Genomic DNA, 22,811 nt, shown 5'->3' with positions numbered 1-22,811 from the left:
TATGCATGGGACACACATAGATCTATAACCAGACAAAAAAGTCCCCCATCCCAAAAAAAAAAAAAAAAATTACAAAACCTGTATACAAAAATGGACAGACTCGATGGACCACTTGGTCTTTTTTCTGCTGCCACTTTTTTATGTTTCTATCTGTGACTGTATGCGTGGAGATTAATGATGTCATTCATGTGCATTGATTGTAAGATTCTCTGGAAACTGTATTGCATGCAAAATTCTGTCCATAAGATAGCAAAGGCGCAATTGTTCCATTTATTATGCAGATGTTATTACCAATGTCAATATGGCAATTTAAAAGAAACTAATTACAGAGGTTGGAGCAACCCTTCTAAAACAGGGTTCCTGTCTGCTAGGAGCTCCTCGAGAAGGGAGCAATGGTTGATTGATTTACCACTTCATGTTTCCTGTATGTTGCGCCACCAATGTCATTTGGCAGAGCCAGTGGCATGGGACCAGTGGGGTCTCTCCTCTCTTCTCTGTTAAGTAAACACAGACACCAAGGATCTTTTTTGGCACTGGATTCACAGCAATTACCACTAGGGCACAAAGAAAATAATAGTTTTTTTATGTGCTCCATCCACACTGCAACGTAGCCTGGAAATGCAGTGCACTGAACTGTGATAAAATGTAGACATGTTGCATTTTATCGCAGCACACAGGTTGGTATCGCATGTCATCATGCAGCACCACTCTCCTTTGCATAGACATGAATGAAGTAATGAAGTGTCACTTTGTGCACTTCAACAAAGTTAAGTAAAGAAAAGGAAAGTGAGTGATGCGCTAAAATGTGCATCACACCACCCCCTACTGCGCCTCACTGCAGCCCAAAACTGACAGCTAAAACAAGGCATTTAGTGTGGGGGCAGTGCAAATGGACCCCAATGGGTATTCTTTATAATGACATTCAGAGGGTATTCCTTAACTGATCACTAAAAGAAGATACTATAAATTGTACAGTCTATGTTTCTATGTTGGCCATTATTATTCATTGAACTTCATGATTATTACAGATGATCATATACAGCATATAGAGCAAGTTGTTTTGTTTTTTTATTATCTTTTTTTTGGCTTTGAAATGCTCTAGGTATTCCACATTCCTTATTCTTTATTTAATTATTTTCTAGATTTACAACTTTATACCAGTTTACTCTGCAACTGTAGATATAAAAGCTGTAGATAAAATCTTCTTTAGCAGTAATTCCTCCATAACTCCATAAGAAATGCTGGACTGGAGTGAGAGAATGTGGAATAAAAAGGTTCACATCTACTTTTTATAGTTGGGAAGAACAGCTTCTGCTAGTGACCCTTTAATAATCTACACAAGCAACATAATTAATTTAAACAACTCTATAAAGCTTTTCAGGCATTTTATTAGCCTTTTTCTATATTTATGCAATATAAAAAAATTGGAACAAAAATTGTACAAAGACTGAGAAATGTGATAAGACGTTGTTGAAATGGCAAAATGCATTTTGTGCACAATAAAATACATACAACATAAAACAAACAATATATATATATATACACACACATATATATTTAGTAACAACAAAAGCTACAAACCAGCAACAGGAAATGTTTGTATGGGTAACATTTTTTCTTTAAAAATTGAGGGGTGGGAAGGGATGGGGGGTTTAAAATTGGCAGCAGTTTTTGATTAAAAAAAGTGTTTGTTAAAAAGGTAATTAGAATATTCAGCAGCTAGACAAAAATGTATTACTTTTTTGTAAGAAGTCTTGATAGATGTTTGGACACAAGAAACCAATAAGACGTGCCTGTGTACCCACATTCACCAGGATTTGGCATTCTTAATTGGACTTGTTTCCAATCCCCAGTAATTGAATGACTGATGGTTTCCGGTCATAATTTAGATTGTGTGTGCTCATTAAAATGCACATACAGTACACGGTACATACTTCATTATATCTTATATATTTAAAAGAGGCAAAGGTTTAAAGACCTCATTGTTATCTAATCATGTCTAGGGTGAACACTCCAAGTCCACATTTTGGGTTTTATGTAATACTGCAAAGAGCAATGATATGTAGTAATCAATAACAACAATGGATAGTTTCAGCAGTGTAGTGCAATCAGACTAATGCAAGTGGATTTCTGATTGTTTACTGTGGTTAGGATATACTGCTGGACTTTGGTACTATTTTGTCTCAAGCACTATACTGCACTTTATACCTGCATATTATAGTACTTGTGTCATTTGCCCTTCCATTTTCCCATTTGCCCTTGGCAGTTATCTAAGAGCAAATTATTCCATGCAATATCAGCTGTGTGGTCATAACATCCTTGGTGACCATGCAAAGAGGTAATCTTCAAGCCACTCATCCTCACAAGCTTTAAATTCTCCAGTTATGGATACCATAAAAATAAATCCAAATTCTACAGAGTCTCTGATGTGATGGTCTCCCGTGACACAGAAGGCCCATATCAGCTTTCCCAAGAAGCATAGTCTTCTCAATACTTGATGATATTATGCTCTGCTCAACTGGGACAAGTGCAAGCATTGAGCAATGTTCTGAGGTCTGTCATACTGAGGGTCTCATCCCTTAGTCTTATGAGTCTTTTCTGTTCATCCAAAGTAACATTATAATTCTTTTAGTGTAACTTGAATTATTCCATCTAGATCTGTGAGGTCCAGAAGAAAAGCCATATGGTTGCTGTAATGTTGAATGATATTATTGTCCATATTGACCAAAATCCTAAAGGAAAATTAAAACAGAATGATTTTCAGAACTTAGATACTGTTAGTCTCCCATGGCATCCTTTTTGGGTTACAACTAAACCTACCATCACAATATAGATTTATACCAACTAAAGACATTTGCACCAGAAAAAGAGCCACAGAATATATTTTATATAAATATATTTTAGATAAATATAAGAATCTAGATGGTATATCCAAAATAAGTTTAAAATACAATGTAAGGAACAACATATGTATGACGTTGGTGCAATTTGAAAGCATGAAATGGATTTACCAAATCAGTAGACAAGTTTGCAAAAAAAAAGTAAGATATTAACTTAACTTAGTGAATAAGATAAAGCTATGGTCACATAAATCCCCCAATCATGTGCAAAGCAAAATACATATTCTTTAATTTAGTTTCCACATGATCAAAAATAAACAAAGTTTAACTTCACTGAGCTACTTCAATATTTACTACTCTTTCAGTAAATCAACCCCAGAGGCATTAAAAGAATTGTAAGCTTAATGTATTACCATACAACATAGTTTTATGTTTTTATTCAATGAGACCTCATCTAAAATATTTTATGATAATGTAATTTTTGGGCTTAGCTGTTCATTTTAGCTTATAAATGAAGGAAATGCAAGTTTCATGTGATGAATATGCAGTTCAGATGCGTGACTTTTATTGTGGAGCCTATTGTGCAATACAATGACCCAACTACTAGTTTCATTCTTTGGTTTCAACTTAAAAGGAGGGAGATCTCTGGCTAGCGGCCAGTAACAACATTGCCTCAACAGTTCTTACAGTCATTGAGGGTTCAGAACTGATTTTATCTGTCTTCATCAGATTTTTATATATTTTTTGCCAAATGTTTATCTGCTGAAATTGCTGTTTTATTCAGTTAACCTTTGAGTTACTTAGTTCTTTTATCCCTGAGTACTAAAGTGACAAGAATCATATAAACTCAAAACATGCTGCAGTTTTATTTAGCTAGTGAACACTGAAACAGCGCAGTTGCTAGGTCGAAGTTAATATATTCCAGAATGTGAGTGATTCCCTTAGTTAGGGTACTTTTATGCGTGATAATTTCTTTATATGGGTTAAACATTCTTAAGCTTTGACTTGGCACAAACATAACCATGGATTTTCAAAACAGAGATCATACATTTGGCAAAAAATTTAAGTCATAGCAAATCTGCATTTTCTATAAATTGCTCTTGATAATTTAGACTTGTTCCTACTTGCCATGCTGTGTATTTAAAATACCTTTGCCTAGTGAAGCTGTGTGCTTATATTATTAGGAAAATAATGTTTAACATTACTGTACAAACCATTAAGATCTGTAAGATTGTCAAAGGCAGAAGTAAAAAATAAGACCCCAAAAGAAATAAATTGCATGACTGAGGCTCCGTTCACACCAGTGTGATCTCAGTAAAACAGAATCACATAACAATGAAAATCACATCATTTTAAATGGTGTCCATTCATATCAATGTAACTTAGCGCTTTGCCATTTTGGAAAAGGTTCCTTACTGTGGTGCGAATCCAGCATGATTATGGCCCCATGGAATATGCAAACCACATCCAAGTTGCACGTAATCACGCTGAAAATCGGATCAAAATCATATTGCAGCAGAGTGAACCTAGCCTTATGTAGACTTTTTTTTTTACTTCCCTCTGTATTTGTACGGTGCTATGTTACCTTCAAATACTTATTCAAAATAATCATATTCATAATTGTAAGTGGACACTCAATTACATTAGACTTAGAATTTTTATAAATCCCCTCCCCTATTCTTTTTTGCATTCATACTAAAAGAACAAAATATTATAACCGATGTGATAAAAGAGCATATGAACAGATAAACATTTAGAAAACGTACCCTCTCTTGCATTTTTTGTAGACCCTGGATATGCTTTCTTCTAATAAACCATATTTTTCTGAGATCTGTGGAATGTTTAAAACACAATAATTTACTTGATATGACACAATAGTAGCTTGACAGAATGTTTTGTATGTACAAGATGTTTTTATTGAAAGGTTTTTAGTGTAATGCTTCAAGCTAATTTTCACTTGAAAAATCACAAACCATACAGGAAGAAAGTACATAGGGAAATGGATATTTCACAATATGGGTGACATGAAACTGTGATTGTAAGATAATGACATTATATGTGACACAACTGGGCTGGGTTATTTTACACTACTAATGGATAACACTGACGTAGATGTCATTATATGGCCTGGTATACTATCACCTATCTGATAGACATGTACGGTGAAATATGGACTTTTAAAAACAAACTTTAGAAAGGGAATGGTAGCTGACAGGATAAAGTTCAGGGGCTATGAATCTATACAATTTTACTTACAGCTTTCTTTAATCCAACAAGATCTGGTGTTTTCAGCATGAGTGCATCAAAAACCTCTTCTGATTCTCTCCGTACATATAATAATACTGAAATAAACCAAACACAATAAACTTGTAGTAAATACCACATAAACAGGACTTATAGATTGAGCTATCAATTCTAGAGTTAACTGTCTATATACTAAAGCCATAGGTCCAAATACACTATGCTCAGAAGCTCACTGGCAGGCTTTGGCAATCAATAGAAATATAGCAGTGCATTTGCTCCAATTTATTTAACATGAACAGTGATAAGCATGAATGTGTGTAAGTCCTCTGGTGCAGCTCTGCATAGAAACCAATCAGCTTCCAGGTTGTATTGTGAAAGCTTAACCCCCCTGGTGGTATTCCCGAGTCTGGCTCGTGGTGGAGATTTTGTACCAAAAGCAGTAACCCCGAGCCAGACTCGGGACCGCATCACTGAATGCAGGGAGAGGTTTACTTACCTTGTCCCCTGGATCCAGCAATGTCCCCCCGCTGTACAAGCAGCTCGTCCTCCGCTCGATGTATCACGGAGACAATCTCTGTTCCCTGCGAGCGTTGCGACGCACGGGGACGGAGAACGGCACCAAATTCAAAAAAGTAAAACACACAGTATACATACAGTATAATGTAATCTTACAGATTACATTGCTGTATGTAATTATTTCACATCCCCTTTGTCCCTAGTGTTCTGTCCAGTGTCCTGCATGCAGTTTTATCTTGTAAAAACTGTTCTTTATGCCTGGAAACTGGAGATTGTCCATAGCAACCAAAACTGTCCCTTTACATCAAAAAATGGTTTTATACCAGCTAGAAAACAGTGATAATACATTAGAATCACTCCCAGAATTAAGCGATAGCGATTTGTGGGGAGATCCATCATCAAATATTGAAAAGTAATGACAGTGACAATTCTACAACTGTGCAAATTTCTGTGTTTTTTATTTGATTACATTATTGAATCATTTTTATTATTGTTATATTTTAATTTGGTATAATTATTTATAGTTATTTATTATATTATAATTGATTTTATTTTTCAAACTTTATTATACCCGGGATGTCTGCTAGACTCTGATTTGGACAGATTTAAGTGAGTTATTCCTAAGCCCCTGTACACACAGTCGGAGATTTCCACAACCAAATCCGTCGGATTTTGCCCGTCGGATTTTGTCCGTCGGATCTTGTCCGAAACTGTTGCATGCACACGGTCAGACAAAGTTGGCGAAAAATCTGATCTTTCAGAACGTGATGACGTAATTTCGTTATGATGGGACTACATTCAGGCTAGTAGCCAATAGCTTTGATGTAGGAATTTGATCTGAGCATGCGTGGTACTTGGTCCGATCAAAATACTCTACACATGATCGGAGTATGTCCGATCGGCCCAGTTGGTCGGGAAATATTTCCAACATGTTGGAAAATTGGGTCCGACGGATATTCCGACGGAATCAGTCCGATGCATACCACACACAGTCGGATTATCCGACGACACGGTCCGATAGGACACATTCCGACGGATTCTCCGACCAAGAATTACAGGACTACAATATAAAACTAAAAAAACAAAAACAAATTTTCATGCAAAATAATTGTACCGCTTTCAGCACCTAAAATCTGAAATAATCATACCGCCAGGGAGGTTAAGTGAGCAAGTTGAAGTCAGAAGCTGATTGGCTACCATGCACAGCTGAAACAGATTCTCAGTGCACCAGTTTTAGTAAATCTCCTCCTGTGTAACTAGTGATGAACAGCATGGTGGCTAAGTGGTTAGCACTTCCACCTGACAGCACTACTGTCACCAGTTTGAATCCCAATCACGACAATCATGACACTACCTGCCTGGAGATTGCATGTTCTCCCTGTGCCTGTGTGCGTTTCCTCCCACACCATGACACTACCTGACTGGAGTTTGCATGTTCTTCCTCTACCTATGTGAGTTTCCTCCGGGCACATCAGTTTCCTCCCACACTCCAAAGACATGCTGGTAGGTTAACTGGATCCTGTTTAAATTGGCCCTAGTATGTGTATGTATGAATGTGAGTTAGTGACCTTAGATTGCAAGCTTTTTGGGGGCAGGGACGGATGTGAATGTACAATATATATGTGAAACGCTGCTAAATTGACAGTGCTATGTACATGAGTACATACATTTTCAACACTTTCACAAAACTAAAATGAAAAATTCCTTTGCAAAGTTAACAACATATATGCTTCAGTAAATCAACCCCACTGATTTGACATGAAGCATTTCTTCATAGCATACTAACTGTATCAACATATACCTCTTTGAGGGTCTTCAGTAGACTTTTGCTTAGATGGAGGGACGTCTGTGAAGGACGGACAACTTCTTTTTAGTGCTAGCCTGTAAACATGAACAGAAGGAGATGTGAGACTAAATCCTGTTTTTGTTCTACATACATAATTGAATTGCATTCATTGTTTTACTAGAAAGAAGAGATACCAACAACATCTACCATCCCATGAAGATGCATTATCTTTTGTTTCTATGTTTTGGGGACTTAGACTTTCAAATTGTATATATTACCAGTAAGATAACAAAATTAGTAGTTCCACCCACTTTTGAGACGTAGTCTTAAATGAAAGACCACCGCTCCACCTTTAGTTTTTGACTAGTTAAAAAAAAAAATCTTCTAACTTATCTTTTTATGAAGTACAGCCTGTACTTCTGATCCACCTGGTCCGAGGCGCAGGAAGTCATATCCTCTTCTTCGACGAGCCCCCCCATGTCTTCTGGGACATGTGTGTGTCCCAGAAGACAGCCGGCCATTCACAAAGTGCCGCGTGACTTGTGCATGCACAATAGGAAACAGGCAGTGAAGCCGCAAGGCTCCACTGCCTGTTTCCCTTAAAGCGGTTTTGTACAGAAAATTGCAAGTTCATCTTATTCAAATGGCTTTGGAACATAGATGCAGTTATGACCATTGAAATAAAATAATATGCAGTATTTACCTTTTATTTTTAATGTTTATGCTGACTTCTGGGCTCTCCTCCCGTGGGAGTAGGCATGTTTATCGGCTTTGCAATGGTCCCTGGGAACTTTTTTAGCTATTTCCCAGGAATCAGTGGGGGACACAGTCATGCCGAAATCTCGTGAGATTTCGGAAGGAGGACGCCGGTCACGTGACGAGGGCATGTCCGAAATTGCCATTTTGAAAGTGGGCAGGCAGCTCTATCTGCTATTACCACTATAGCACAGGAGGCAAGAGGAAGGAAAACAAAGAGGACACTCAATGGGCATGTGCGAGATGGAGCGGTGGATGCTGGGAGCTCAGCATCATCGCATCCAGGAAGTAAATGCCTGTGGGCTTCAAACGCCCACAGTGAAAATGGAAACCGCCGGACTGCTTTTTTAAAAGTTTTCCTTAGCAATGAAATCGTCACACCGGGGGTTAAAAAGACGCCGATCGTGACTGCAAAGACACCGTAGGAATCGCCCACCAGTGACACAGGTAAAAAAAAAAAAAAACGGCAGCGGAATCCCGCTTTAATTAGAATGGTGGCACTTGCACCCGATCCAATAAAAAGATCGGCCCCGGGGGGGGGGGGGGCAACATTGGAGAGGTAAGTGTCCTTATTAAAAGTCAGCAGCTACAGTGTTTGTAGCTGCTGAATTAAAAACAAATTGGGTGTGAAACACCACTTTAACAAAGGAATAATAATATCCATTGGTAATTTTGTCAAATTATACTTACATATGTTTGATACTCAAGTTTCTTTTGTTACTTTGAAAAAAACATAGATGCAGTTGCCTATGGTTATTTAATTATTAACAGGAATAATGCAGAACCCTAGACACATTTTGGAATAGAAGGAAAATGTTCCTACCTGTCATTATCTGTAACAGCAGGAAGTACCTGGGATAGAAAAAGAAAAAGTGTTAGATCATAGTTGAGGCAGTGCTGAAACAACTTGAAGTTTACAACACATTCTCTAGTGCTTCCACAATGTCTATGTCTAAAGGGTAGCCATTGTATCTTGTTCATAGCACTGCTAGCTAAATCCCACACCGAAAGATGTGTTTATCTTGTTAAAATTCCAATGCCTACTATTTACTCAGCAGATGGTTTAACACAAGTGGTCAACATTTAAAACACAATATAGAAAGACAAAAAGACTTTAGAGTGACCTAGTTGACACAAAATTCCAAAATTAACAATAACATCAATGTGCCATGTCAAATCTCACCCCAGAACTATTTTTTTATGCATGTGTTAAACTGCAGCTTTTTATGTTGCTGTAAATCAATTTGGTCTGCCTTTTCTAATGTAATATAAGGGAGGGTATGCAATAAAACAAAAGATCAGACTATACAATACAAAGTAGCATATGTGATGGAATAAAAGATCAGCTATTATCTTTTTATTTTTATAGCATTGTCACAAGATACTCACCACGCCACATCTTTGGAGATTTGAAAAATGAACGTTAGGGATGAACAAAACTGGTTGAGTTTCCATATCTGTCATTGGCCTCAGATATGTGATGTCAGATCCTCTGTATCCTGGGAGTGCAGCTGATTTTATGTCTGTAAGGCAAGACACTTTAATTAAATTCTATTTGTGTAACTGATACAACAGAATAAAAGAGTTAAACCATTGATCAGTTTTAAGAATTTTATGTATCAAACTCATCCCCAAATTACATATTTGTAGATAATAAAACAAAGCCAATTGATGTAGTGCTAGATAACAACCTCAGTTCCCTCCCCCCCCCAGCTTTGGGTATATTCACTTGGCTTTTGGTAACTATAACATTCTACAATGCACCTAAAAGTGCCTTGCACAATATTTTTAGAAGGTATATGTTTTGATAAAGGGTTAAAATGTGATCAGACAGTCATGTAAAGGCTTTTTTTTAAGTTCCACTGCACGTCTGGGTTTTTCAAATTAAAAATTACTTTACTTTATTTACTTTTGTAACTGAACATTCTACTTTAGTAAATCGAATCCCAGTGTAGTTTGCTGGATAATGCTTTCTATAGATCCTAAGCACAAGTTGGTTTACCAACTTACCTTTGTTGGTATCTGGCCCCTTTCCTTTCCTTCTAAACTGCTTGCGCTCTTCATCTCGCATCTTGCGCTCAGCACCCTATTTAAATAAGAGAAAGGTGTATTTACTATTGCATGCAGGGATCAACAGCCTGATGTATGAAAATTTGCCATAGGGAGAAATTTTTTTTGCCTTTAGCAACCAATCAGTTTACATCCATTATTCCCATAGCCGAGGTTTCACAAGGAACAATTCTGATTGCTATGTAAAATATACATTTTTTTCCCCCATAGATTGTTTTTTATTCATCACCATCACACTGTTTTAATAAGGCCGTGTGAATTAGACTGCAAGTTATCGTCTGTCTAACTATTTGCTTATCATACTGCATGTAATGACAGTTACATGCTTAGTTTGTAGCTAATCATACCTTGTCACAGAATATTTTGATCTGGCAGACAGCCCGATGAATGAGTCTCTTCACCCCAGTGTCATAGTCATAAGTGTCAATCTGGAGATTTAGAGGCACACCCTTTACACCCTTCTGAGATGAGAAATCTGTGCTCAGGCAGTTAATACTAATAAAGACCTGAAACCAATCAGAGAAGTACATGTTAAGGCAATGTTTGATGTTAACATTTTAGTCCACATTTCCCACATTAATAAAAAACTACAACATATATTTTGTGAGCTTTGATAAAGTGAACAATATTATTAAAATACCACAATTTCATCACATGAATTTACAGATGGAGAACTTAACCACTTGTCCAGTCTTGTTTCTAAATGGAGCTGAATTTGGAACACTAACATATTGTCACTATATTCACCTGTCTCCCTGCCAATGCTTCCAACTGTTTCCTCCCTTGGAGATAATCCCCAGAGATCCTAACAATTTATTTTTCCCTCAGGCTCAAAACCCACCCAGAAAGTATCTCTGTTTTACGTGGGAACCAAGATTGTATCAAAAACCGTTTTTACTCATATTTCTCTTTGCCAAGCAACTGTTTACTTTTTTGTGTGCACCTGCCTTACTTTCATTGAAGACACTCTTTTATTTTTGTACGTTACAAGCCTATAACACACTACTTAAGTATATTCTAAGTTCTTACAGAAATACACATTTCTGGACAGGAAGCATGTAGTGTAGGGAAAATGTTTAGTGGTAGATTTATCTAAGGATAGTAGAGCTTTGTATTACACATTTGTGATCACTTGTGAGGTCTCTTTATCTACAGTTGATCAGGTACTTGTTTCATATCTGATAATGCTTTTTCAACTGTCTTAAAAGAGGAAAAATACCCAGAGTACATTTTTCATATCTATAAAATCACAAGTATGGGTATGTTGAGTATGAGAATAGAAAAAACAAATCAGCAGAAAATAATAGGAGCTGCCATTTGTCTTCCTGGCTGCCTCTGGCTTTAGTTCAATACTTTCAGAGATAGTGACCTAGAGCCAATGTGCACATGATAACAGACAACCCTTGGGGTTGATTTATTACATTTAAATAGACTGTGCACTATGCAAATGCAGCTGCACTCTGCAAGGGAATATGCTCCAGAGCTTAGTAAATGTGGCGATGTTCATTTTGCAAAGAATATCCAATCACATGCAAGGAAAATTAAACAAAAACAATTTTTAATAAATAAAAAAATGTTTTGCTTGCACATGAGTGGATGATGGATGTCAGCAGTGCTTCTCTTTATTTACTAAGCTCTGGAACAAACTCCCTTGCAGTTTACAACTTCACTTGCAAAGTGCATAGTCTATTTCCCTTTAGTAAATCAACTCCCATATCTACATTATGTTCTTAGCTATTAACCCAATCTGTTAAAGCAAGAGAGTCAGCATAACAGCCAAGCAACTAGCATTTTCAGCAGCGGTCAGAACTCATGTACTTGTAGATAACTAAATAAACATTTTTTTTTTAAATAAGCATTTATAATTGCTGCTTGTGTTTAACATTCCTGCAGACAGTTTATTCACTAATATGAGCATGTCACGTGCTGGATAACTCCTTTACCTTGGCCTCCTCATTGATATTCCATACAAATGACAAAGCATTATAGGCAACTTCTTCAATGCTCTCCACAGTGTTGCAGTTTTCCTTGTAGTCAGCTGGAAGACAAGAAGACATTGATATCCATTACATGCATATTCAGTAGAAATGCAAAAGTGATATAAATGCTAGCACGACTCAAAGTACTATATGATTTCATAAGATTTCGAAGTCTTTATGTTAAATCGGTTGTGCTAGAGAAATTTAAATCGACATACCAACATCAATAACTCTTTGCTTTGCAGTTGGCTGTCTGGAATGCCAGTGTTTCCAGCGTTTTAATTGCTCTTCAGGATTCTTCTCATTATCAAAAACGACCATTACAACACTCTGCATAAAAAAGTAAAAAAATAAAAAAATATATATATAAATAAAAATATATATAACTAGACATATGGCATGTTAAATTAGTTCAATAAAAACATAAATTAAAGCATTATGGACTGTATAATAACTTAATGCAAACAAGTTTTACTAGCAATTTAACTTTTTCCCCTAAATTTCCCCTAATTTTTCACCCAAATTTTTTACTGTGGAAATATAAGATGCAAATATTTTCCCAATTTTAAAGAGCTACATCATGCTTGTGATACACAGTATATATATATTTTTTTCATCTGTATTGTTTTGGATACATTTTTTGTTCACGGGTCCACAAGGTATTCAGTCAGCTGGAAAGTGATTCTGACTCAAAGCCTACTATATAAACAATTGTTAAATTATAAAAGTATATTATATCTTTTCATTTTACTAATATTAGTGTGTATTCTTTTCAAGAATTATATTGTATTCTACATACTTCCAGGCCCTGTTGGAGGCCCTAAAACACTAGTAATGGGCTCTCCCTTTTCCATGGGCTCGTTAGTGTGAAAATACATTTAATGGGAGACTACATTTGTTGTGAGCTGTATCCCACTTGGAAAATATGACCAGCCTGCTCAGTACACATTAAATCTATAGATATTCATCAGTCTTTTATAAATGAGTTCAACATTTAAATGGGGCTTTTACAAAGTCTGAAAAGAAGGCAGTTTGTCAGGGGAGACATGGCACTATATGTAAACGCCACTTATAGACTCGTTCTGTTTGCGCTGGAGAAAAAGCCTTGTGTTCTCAGTGACTCATGTCATTTTACTAGACTTTCAGAAATAGATGCATTTGTTCCAATTCATGAGGTCTTTTTGTCTTTGAGTTTGTTTATTGTGTGGTCCAATATATCAATGTCTACTATGTTCCCAGCTGGCTCTGATTCCTTCACTTTATTGTAGATATATATATATATATCTTTAACACTTTAAAAGTCCTGTTTTGGTACTGCTATATCAACCTATAGTCTGCTTCATTATATTCAGGATTATGTCCAAAATTTCCCAATCTGTAAAACCCTATGTTATGCCACTGGTCATTGTTGAACATACCTTGACTTTGTTGGAAGACAGTTGCAAACATTTCCTGTTATCTGCCATTCGAAGATTTACTGGATAAAATTGACTTTTGTTGAGATATGCCATCGGAGAGTCACCGGTTTTAACGTGAATGGCTTTGGGGGATTCCAGCGTGTATTCAAAGTCACTGTAGAATTTATAAATAATTTAAACAATACTTTTGGAATATTTGACAAATATTGAAACAAATGAAGGCTTCGTTCGAAAGATAGACAGTTATAGTGCATCTTACCCTCAAGTAAACTTGTGTAGACTATTTTATGTTGACTTTAATACAGTTATACATGGCTCACAATGTGATTATTGAATGGTTAGGCTATTTTATTAAAAATATCTATCTATCTGTCAGCACTGTTTTTAAAGCAATACTACAATTTAAACTCTGGTTGTATTCAAAATACTTACCAATTGGCTTCAGCAGGTAGGTAATCTGTGGAGCAGGTGGATTCTGCCTGACCTCTAAGAATATCATTGAATATGAGGGGCTGTAGAAAAAAAAGATATAATAGATATAAACATGACTAATATATTAAATAAGATTGATCATGCATACTATATAGTGGATTATAGTTTACCTCTGGATTGTCTTCTTTAAATGTACTGTCTGGTTGCCAACGCTGTTGTTGCTGGGCTACATGTAGTGGTTCAAAGAGATTGTTTAGAGAATTCTTCTCAAACACATCACATGGTGTGGCCATGAAATCCTCATGTGTATCACTGGTTAATTTGTTGGTATTTGCTGGTAAAGTCAGTTTACTTGGATTTATCAGACAGTCCAGTGTTAAATAACTGTTCTTTTTATGTGAATCTGCATAATCTTGAGTGGAAGAGGGATTATCATTTAGAAATTTCATGAGATGAGTTGAGCTTTCATAAGATGAAATGTCTGAGTCGTATTCACTGCAGTGTCTAAAAGACAACATACAAACAGGTTTAATAATTACATAAATACATTCAATTCAAATATATATACACACACACATCAACATTTCTAAATGTTTTTTTCTAAAATTACCTTTTCACTTGTTCACACCGGTCTGTTGACCCTGGTGGAATTATTCTTTTTTCTTTTGGAACCTAAGACAAGATAAAGGATAGTATTAAAATCAAGTATGAACATCATGCAAGTTTAAAAAAAGCCACAATTGTAACTTGTCAAAGGAATGGTGCAAAACCTCATAGTACAAAAATACTGTCTAGTTTATTAAGGAGTTATCTGGTATTAGTGTGTAAAGAAGATAACAAAAAGAGTCAGGAACATCACCAGACAAGAGGTAGAATAGAAATGTCTGATACTTAAATAGCAAACAATGCCACATATACTATGTTTTCTCAATCATTGGTGTCCTTTCGTCTGCCCTGGACTTAAAAGTCATTGTTGTCAAATATAGGTAACAATGAATGTACTTGCCCTATAGTAATCATAAAGAAAGCTCAATGCGGTAACACCATCATCATCCCCATTTGCCCTCATCATAGCTTTGGTAGCTGCGGTCATAGGGTTATCCAGATATTTGGACCATGTCTCCTCATCAGTGCTGTAAGAATATTTCTGGAAATTGATGCTGTCATTCTGAAGAAGCATGACTGGCCTGTAACTAAAAAGAAAAACAGTTATTTATAATTATATATTATATGCTCAGAAATCCAAGAAAAGAAATCTGTAATGTACATGCCTGATATTTAATGTATTCAGCTAGAATAGTATAGTAGTAATTGCTTCATTTTTTTTACCTGGTCAGAGTCATATCTACTAACATTTGATTTTTATTCATAAGACTACATGGGCGGAGACATTTATATTAATACATTTTATTGTATTTATGTACACCATTATATCATCTTAATCTATGTATACCAGTTTTAGACTTTATCTGGTATTTTTTCTATCTTCTGATAAGTTATATGTGGCAAATGGTTGCTGCTGGTAAGTGTTCATACCATACAACATATATAAGGCCTTTACACAAATGTGTATGGCTATATCCAGAAAATAGTGGGTCTTTGACTGTCATGGCTTTATGCCTTAGTTAAACATGATACCTAAGAAGGGAGTGCAGTTACCACACACCTTCAAGTCAGACAATTGCTGATGTGGGTGACAGGCTGTATAGTTACTAATTCTCTTCCTATTAGACCACAAGCCATGCTTTCATAGCAAAGCAAACACATGTTGCTCAAGGAAGGTTACAGGTTCAACCAACTGGAAAGGCACCTGCCTGTGTTATTTTAATACCTAGGCTTCTATCTTCAATCATTTCTTTTCATATGTTCTGTATAGGTTACTCTGAGCTGTCATTTCTTTACTTTTGGCCGCTCCTAACTAGCAGCTTTTGTTCTCCAGGAAAACTCTATTTTTCAGTCCCTCCAGCACAGTACAATGTATAACTGTGTACCCTGTACACATACCAAGGTTTTAAATGGAAGCTGTGGTCTCTTTACAGTTTTTTTTAAAGATATGTATCTGAATGTGAGAGGCTTAATAGAATGAATCTTTTCAATATGAGTTAAATATTTAAAAATGTGCATTTAAATGGCATAAATACATAAGTGCAGCCAAATAAGCAGACATTTAGAAAAGGTGCAAATTATATAGGAATGAATATCCAATATTACTTTCAGTGAATTTAGTCCAATTTTCTGTTCTTATGTGGGAAAAGAGGCACATGGCAATATAGGAAAGTAAGAAAATAAATATGCAGCCGTCACATCATCAAATTGCTTCATGACAATCCAAATTGGTATAGAAATTGGTATTTGTTCTGCCTGTAGAAGCTTCCCAGTGTTATCCTATGTATTCATGCACATTACTACGTTAAGAGGCATATTTTGAGTTTAACGTTTAGAGGCAGAAAAAAAAAAACCTTCTGGTTCGCATTTCTGATTGGAGCTTGGAGGGAGAATAAAAAGGTAAAACTCCCCTAAACTCATCTAAACTTTGTACAAAAATGCTCTAAATGAGCGTTTTTTACTCCTGAGAGAATATACTTTTTTTTAAGTCCAGTGTGCATGGAGCCTTATGTTATGCACACACAATAGGATTTTCCGACAACAAAACTGTGGATTTTTTTCCAAAGGATGTTGGCTTAAACTTGTCTTGCATACACACGGTCACACAAATGTTGTTGGAAATTCTGAACGCCAAGAACACAGTGATGTACAAAACGTACAACGAGCCGAGAAACATTATGTTCGATAGCCAGTGTGGTTCTTCTGCTTGATTCCTGAAAAAATTCCGAGCATGCGTGGACTTTTGTGTGTCGAAATTGTGTACCCACGCTCGAAATTTCTTGTTGTCGGAAAATTTGAGAACCTGCTCTCAAACATTTGTTGGCGGAAATTCCGACAACAAATGTTCTATGGAACATACACACGGTCGGACTTTCTGACACAAGCTCACATCCAACATTTGTTGCCATAAAATCCTATCGCGTGTACGGCCCATTAGGACTTCATGTACAGGACTGTTCATAAGCTGTGCCCATCTGGGCTATGACATTCTACCATATTCAGCTTTTTAAAATTTTGTATATTTATTTGGCCCATATAGAAAATGTTGTGAAAAGCAGTTTACTGCTAAAAGAGAACACTGTACAACTGCAAGCTGTAAAAAAAGATATATTTTTTTCGCTATGAAATGGTTCTTTAATTCAAAAGCTGTGAAACTGGAGAATAGTCTTATATAAAAATGAAAAGAATTCTAGTAGATACAGACTATTATAGAGTACATACATTTTTTATTATGATAGAGTAAATCACGTGGAATGTTTCTTGTACATGGTATCAACAAAAGAAATGTAATGAAGTCACGGAATGTTTGATGGACTAGCTCCAGGCCTGAAAAGGGTGTGTTACCTGTAGCACAGTGTGTAGGTGGGTTAGCAGAAATTATAGTTTTATGCCTTGTTGGATTAGGTGTATTGCCTTTTGTCTTAGTTGATGAGCCAATCTATTCTTGGCATACATAACTATTATATTATGCCAGTCCGCAAATTTATTTTGCATAACACACTACTAACATTTACTAGTGCACGTATTTGTATTTACAGAAAGTTAAGCAATACTTTGGAACTATTACTCACTTTAAAATTATATATATATATATATATATATATATATATATATATATATATTACTGCTTATGTCCACAACTTACACCTCTGAGTAGCAGGTAAATAGTAGAAAACATATTATAAATTGATTCTTAAAAAGGTCAACTTGATGAAAACCACAGCCAAAAAAAAACTATACAGAAAGAATGGCCCATGTTGACTTTACTATTTTAGGAGTAGGCTTCCCTGCCTACTAGCATGTGTAGGGAAAAATACTTACATCATTATTTTTCTCTTACACTTCTTACCTTTTTCAGAGGCTGTTTTTTAAGTGGAATGAGAAATGACCCAGATTGCATAATAATAATAATACAAGCATGCTTTGCTTGAATTTCATTTTGGAGCCTGTGTGACCGTTCTCAAGAAATGGTAGTTCCATCTATGTGTGTGCCTGCATTCTTACAATATTTGTGACATAGTTTCCCTTATCTGTCTTAGTACAGGTTCAGCACAACATGAACTAATATCGGCCAGCAGTCAGAGGAATAGGTGCTGCCTATATATTGTAATGTGATGTGGATGTACAGATCTAAAATGAAGACAAGGAAAGATAGTAAATAACAACTGCAATGTTTTTTCCCTTTTGAAGTGATTACAAAGTTTCTGTTCCTAAAACTTATAGTAGAACACAGTCCAGGTCAGTGGTATTGTTCATAGATTTTTGTGAAGAAAATAAGATTTCACACATCATAATTTAACAGTAAAATAGATTTAAACCACCAAAAAAATTTAAGCAGCAGTGCTTGCAATGGCAAGCAGTTCCTTTTGATGCCTTCTGAATATTACAGATCCCAGGAAAACAATGGGCACTGCAAAAGGATCATGCATTTATTTTTACTATGGACAATTCTTTTTGAAAGCCAAATGCTCTGTCAAAGGTCTAAAGCAGGGGTAAGCAACCTTGGCACTCCAGCTGTGGTGGAACTATAAATCCCATTATGCCTCTACCTCTAGGAGTCATGCCTGTGACTGTCAAGGTCTTGCAATGTCTCATGGGACTTGTTGTTTCACCATAGCTGGAGGGCCGAGGTTGCCTGCCCCTGGTCTAAAGTATGAAGAGTAACAAAATACAACATTGCAGAAAAAAATTGTGATTGCCTAAATGATAGTGATACTTTAAAAACTCTGCCTTTCATTTTGACCTGTCCATTTGGGTAATCAAGGTTTTATTTCTGATGTTAAAAATGGTATTGGGGTTGATTTACTAAAACTAGAGGGTGCAAAATCTGGTGCAGCTGTGCATAGAAAACAAATGAGCTTCCATATTTTATTGTCAAAGCTTAATTGAACAAGCTGAAGTTAGAAGCTGATTGGCTACCATGCAGAGACAGATTTTGCACTCTCCAGTTTTCGTAAATTGCCCCTATTGTGACTTAAGGTAATAATCTATGAGCCCATAAATTAGATCAGAAGTAGGGTGCTACTACCCAATATGATCAGAAGATTGTTTAGAGCTACCTGGGTGCGGAAAGGCAATCACACAGCTGCAGTAGCATTTATGAGAAAAGATGGTCTGCAACTCCTTGCTTGCTCTTTAAAATCCTCAAAATGTATAGATTCTCCATAAAAGACACAGACAGCAGATGCAAAGGTGTTTCAGTCGTGCAAACCTTTTTCACTAAGACTTGAAACACATTTACATCTGCTGTCTGTGTATTTTATAAGAAAAGCAATACATTTTGAAGATTTCAAAGTGCAAGCAAGGAGTTGCGGACCATCTTTTCTCAATAATCTATGAGCACCAATCATTTTTTATGCCATTTCAAAATACATAGTTTTGATAAATAAAAGACAAGAGAAGGATCCCTTTGAATCCCAATCATGTGCAAGTAAAAAAAGCCACACAATTTTTGTTAGAATATGATTGGCTGATTTAAAATTCTTGACTCCCTTGGTAAATCAACCCCACTGAGTTCCAGAAACAGAGCCAAGTTTCCAGTTCAGTAGTGGCTGGAGAATGGCACTCTTTCACAGTATGATTCAGACATACTACATTTAAAAGCCAATTAGAAGCCTCTTGCTCTCTTAAAACCATTGTACAGTTCCCTGAAATTACTAAGTAGAACTGAAATCTTCTGTTATGGGGTGTGAGGTACATTATACCACCACTAATAAGGGTAACAAAAGAATAATTATATGCACTGAGTATTAAAGGACCTTACAAAGTGGCCCCAGACATGTAAAGCACTTTGAATAATTAGCATACGACCACAAGACAGCTCTCTTTCAGTTAACTTTGGCTATGCAAATAATTACAACTCCTATGCTAATAAGCAGACAGCATATTCTCTAAGAAGTTTTGAGTGAAACTGCTGTACAGCAAGAGCGAAACTCGAAAATCAAAGACACCCAACTTTTGTATTCTTGGTGCCAAGTTGTCTCAAGCAAATGAAACTGTTCTACACTGTTTTGTATTAAAATGGCTTTTCATTGAACTTGCTAAACTCTTTGGAAAGATATGAGTTAATACCTTTCTAAAAGTGCCACACCAAAGAGTTTAATAGATGCATGCATGTTTTTAAGAGACTCCAATTAGATGGATTATACAGTCTTTATTTTACAGGGATTTGCTTTATTGCTGGAATTCAAATAAATGTCCAGTTTAGTGCATGCAGCTCCACATAAAAATTCTTTGAAACCAAAGTCATTTATTGAGCAATAAGAGTTATCTGACATGTACTTCACTTCAATCAGTCTCTCCTATGTTTTAGACAGGCACCTTCTATTAATTTTAAATACAACTAGTACCATACTTTTAGGGTCCATGCACACCGACTTAAAAAAACACTGCATTTTGCCTGTAGGAGCAACTAATGTTATCCTATATGTCCATGCCCATTCTGTCTTTCAGAGACATATTTTAAGCTCAGCGTTCAGAGGCAAAAAAAATTCCCTTCTGGTTTTAATTTTTGAGTGTGGTTTTCAGGCAGAAAAAATGCTAAATGCTGATAAACGCTTCTAAATGCTAGTACAAAGAGCCAAGAGCACTGCCATTTTTTAACCCCATTGTGAATGGACCCTAACATTCTGAGCACTACCATAGGTAATGCGAGCTAAGCATTGCTGGGTAAGCTAAAATCATTGGCACTAGACAAAGGCAAATTTATAAGATCCTGAAAAAATGAATTCAGCTCAGACCAAGTACAAACTACAGAAAACACGCACTAAAACTTTGCAAGAACTATTTTTTTTTTTCATCAAAATAATCATGGGTCTTAAAATGCAAGTGTTATTTCTATAGCTATTGACGTCTCTAAAATTGCTTAGGTGGCTGTTTTAATGTTTACTTTCCCTTAAAAATGAATTCAGTCTAAAGAATTTCAAAATGTATAGATTAAGGATAAAAAAAATAAGAATAAAAATGTATCTTAAATCTTCTATACAGATCTGCATTATTTACATATGTAAGTACTAAGGATGTAAAGATGGAAAATGTATATTCTATGTTTTGCATATAGATTGACTGAAGTTACAATGTTAGTGATAAGGGTAAAAAAAAATACATTTACTATATAAGTACGTATTGCCAGGTAATGAAAACGTTACAGTATACTGGTAAATAATTATGTATATTTTATAGTAAAAATGTTGATAGAGAGATAGATGGATAGCGAGAGATAGATAGATAGATAGATAGATAGATAGATAGATAGATAGATAGATAGATAGATAGATAGATACAAACATGCATACTTACAAAATACAAACAGATAACTACTACATGCATACATACATACATACATACATACATACAAATATACACAAAAAAAATAAACACTTAAAAATACAGACAACTACTAGATAGACAGACAGGCAGGCAGGCAGGCAGACAAACATGAACACAAACACACACACACTTAAAAATACAAACAGATGACTACTATATACATATGTACAGTACATACATACACACAAATATGCACAAATAAATAAACACACACACTTAAAAAATATAGAGATATATCAGATAGATAGATAGATAGATAGATAGATAGATAGATAGATAGATAGATAGATAGATACATAGATACATAGATACATAGATACATAGATAAATAGAAAAATACACAAAATGAAACAAAAACAAAACCAAAAAAACAAAAAAAAAAACTAAAAAATAACCTAAAAAAAGCTAAAAATAAACAATAACTACTGTATAGTAGCACAGTACAGCTTCCACAAATTGGATTCTAGTACAGCATTGAAATAAAGCTGTGTACGTAATGCTGAGTACTTACTCTAGTTCATTAGACATTTTCCCTTAAAGTTGTATAAATGGCTCTTCTCCAAAATGTGTCGTTGCTCTAATTCTTGTTAAGCACAGGCATCCCCTGGAGAATGATGTTTTAGATTTGTGTGTGAGGATTTGTGTACAGGTATCTTTTCTGACAGGTGGGTTCTTTGTATAACTCCAGAGTTGATTGGCCGATGGAACAGGTGCCTTAAGACATGCACACCTCAGCAGGTGCAGCACTTAACCCTATGTGAGCCAGATCAGACATATGAATGAACCATAGCAGAGCAAACACCTCCCCCAAACAGGTACGAAAAAAAAAAAAAAAAAACCTTAAAGAAACTCAGACTTCAGGTGAAACTTAGCCAAAACTAAAAACGTGTCTTTGCTTGTTGAAGGCTTGTGGATGAATGATAAAAGATTAAGCAACCTCTTGAGTTATGAATATGACATCTATGCATGCATTTAATTAAATAGGGTGTATAGAATTTCACTATATCTAGGTTTAATAAATGAAATGTATATATAGCAACTTTATTTATTTAGCATATTTAGTATAACAGGTAAGATTTGGATTAAATCGCTTTAAAAGGGTCTGTGCCGTGAACCAATTTGTTCTATAAAGTCATACAGTTTAACTTGTTTTATCTTACCATATGCTTAACTGTCATATACATTTTATTTTTTTAATATAAATTGTTTCTTTGTAATGAAAACCTAATGAGTTGGCCAGGTAAACTACTGCTATTGATGAAATTTGCATTTATTTTACTTGATAAAACAATTTAAGATTAATGTCATGATATAATACACCAAATTATTATTTAGA

At 35.5% G+C, this 22,811-nt stretch overlaps 1 protein-coding gene across 1 annotated transcript; it reads right to left on the bottom strand.

Moving 5' to 3' along the window:
• Positions 1 to 1,371: 1,371 nt before the first annotated feature.
• Positions 1,372 to 22,201, bottom strand: GRHL3 (grainyhead like transcription factor 3). The gene is made up of 16 exons (XM_077481847.1): positions 21,987 to 22,201; positions 15,048 to 15,234; positions 14,652 to 14,713; positions 14,212 to 14,545; positions 14,042 to 14,121; positions 13,610 to 13,763; positions 12,410 to 12,521; positions 12,156 to 12,250; positions 10,560 to 10,718; positions 10,153 to 10,228; positions 9,532 to 9,665; positions 8,966 to 8,994; positions 7,402 to 7,481; positions 5,097 to 5,182; positions 4,607 to 4,671; positions 1,372 to 2,732 (listed from the first exon to the last, which is right to left on the bottom strand). Exons 1-16 carry the CDS (start codon positions 22,001 to 22,003, stop codon positions 2,618 to 2,620), a joined length of 1,785 nt encoding a protein of 594 aa, XP_077337973.1. The 5' UTR covers positions 22,004 to 22,201; the 3' UTR covers positions 1,372 to 2,617.
• Between the last annotated feature and the right edge of the window lie 610 nt (positions 22,202 to 22,811).

The sequence above is a fragment of the Lithobates pipiens genome, unplaced genomic scaffold (genome assembly GCF_037356315.1).
Source record: "Lithobates pipiens isolate NorthernLeopardFrog02 unplaced genomic scaffold, aLitPip1_a1.2 Scaffold_16, whole genome shotgun sequence".
Classification (NCBI taxonomy): Eukaryota; Metazoa; Chordata; class Amphibia; order Anura; family Ranidae; genus Lithobates; species Lithobates pipiens.
The sequence above is the reverse complement of the archived record's forward strand: the minus strand, read 5'-3'. Positions and strand labels throughout refer to the sequence as shown.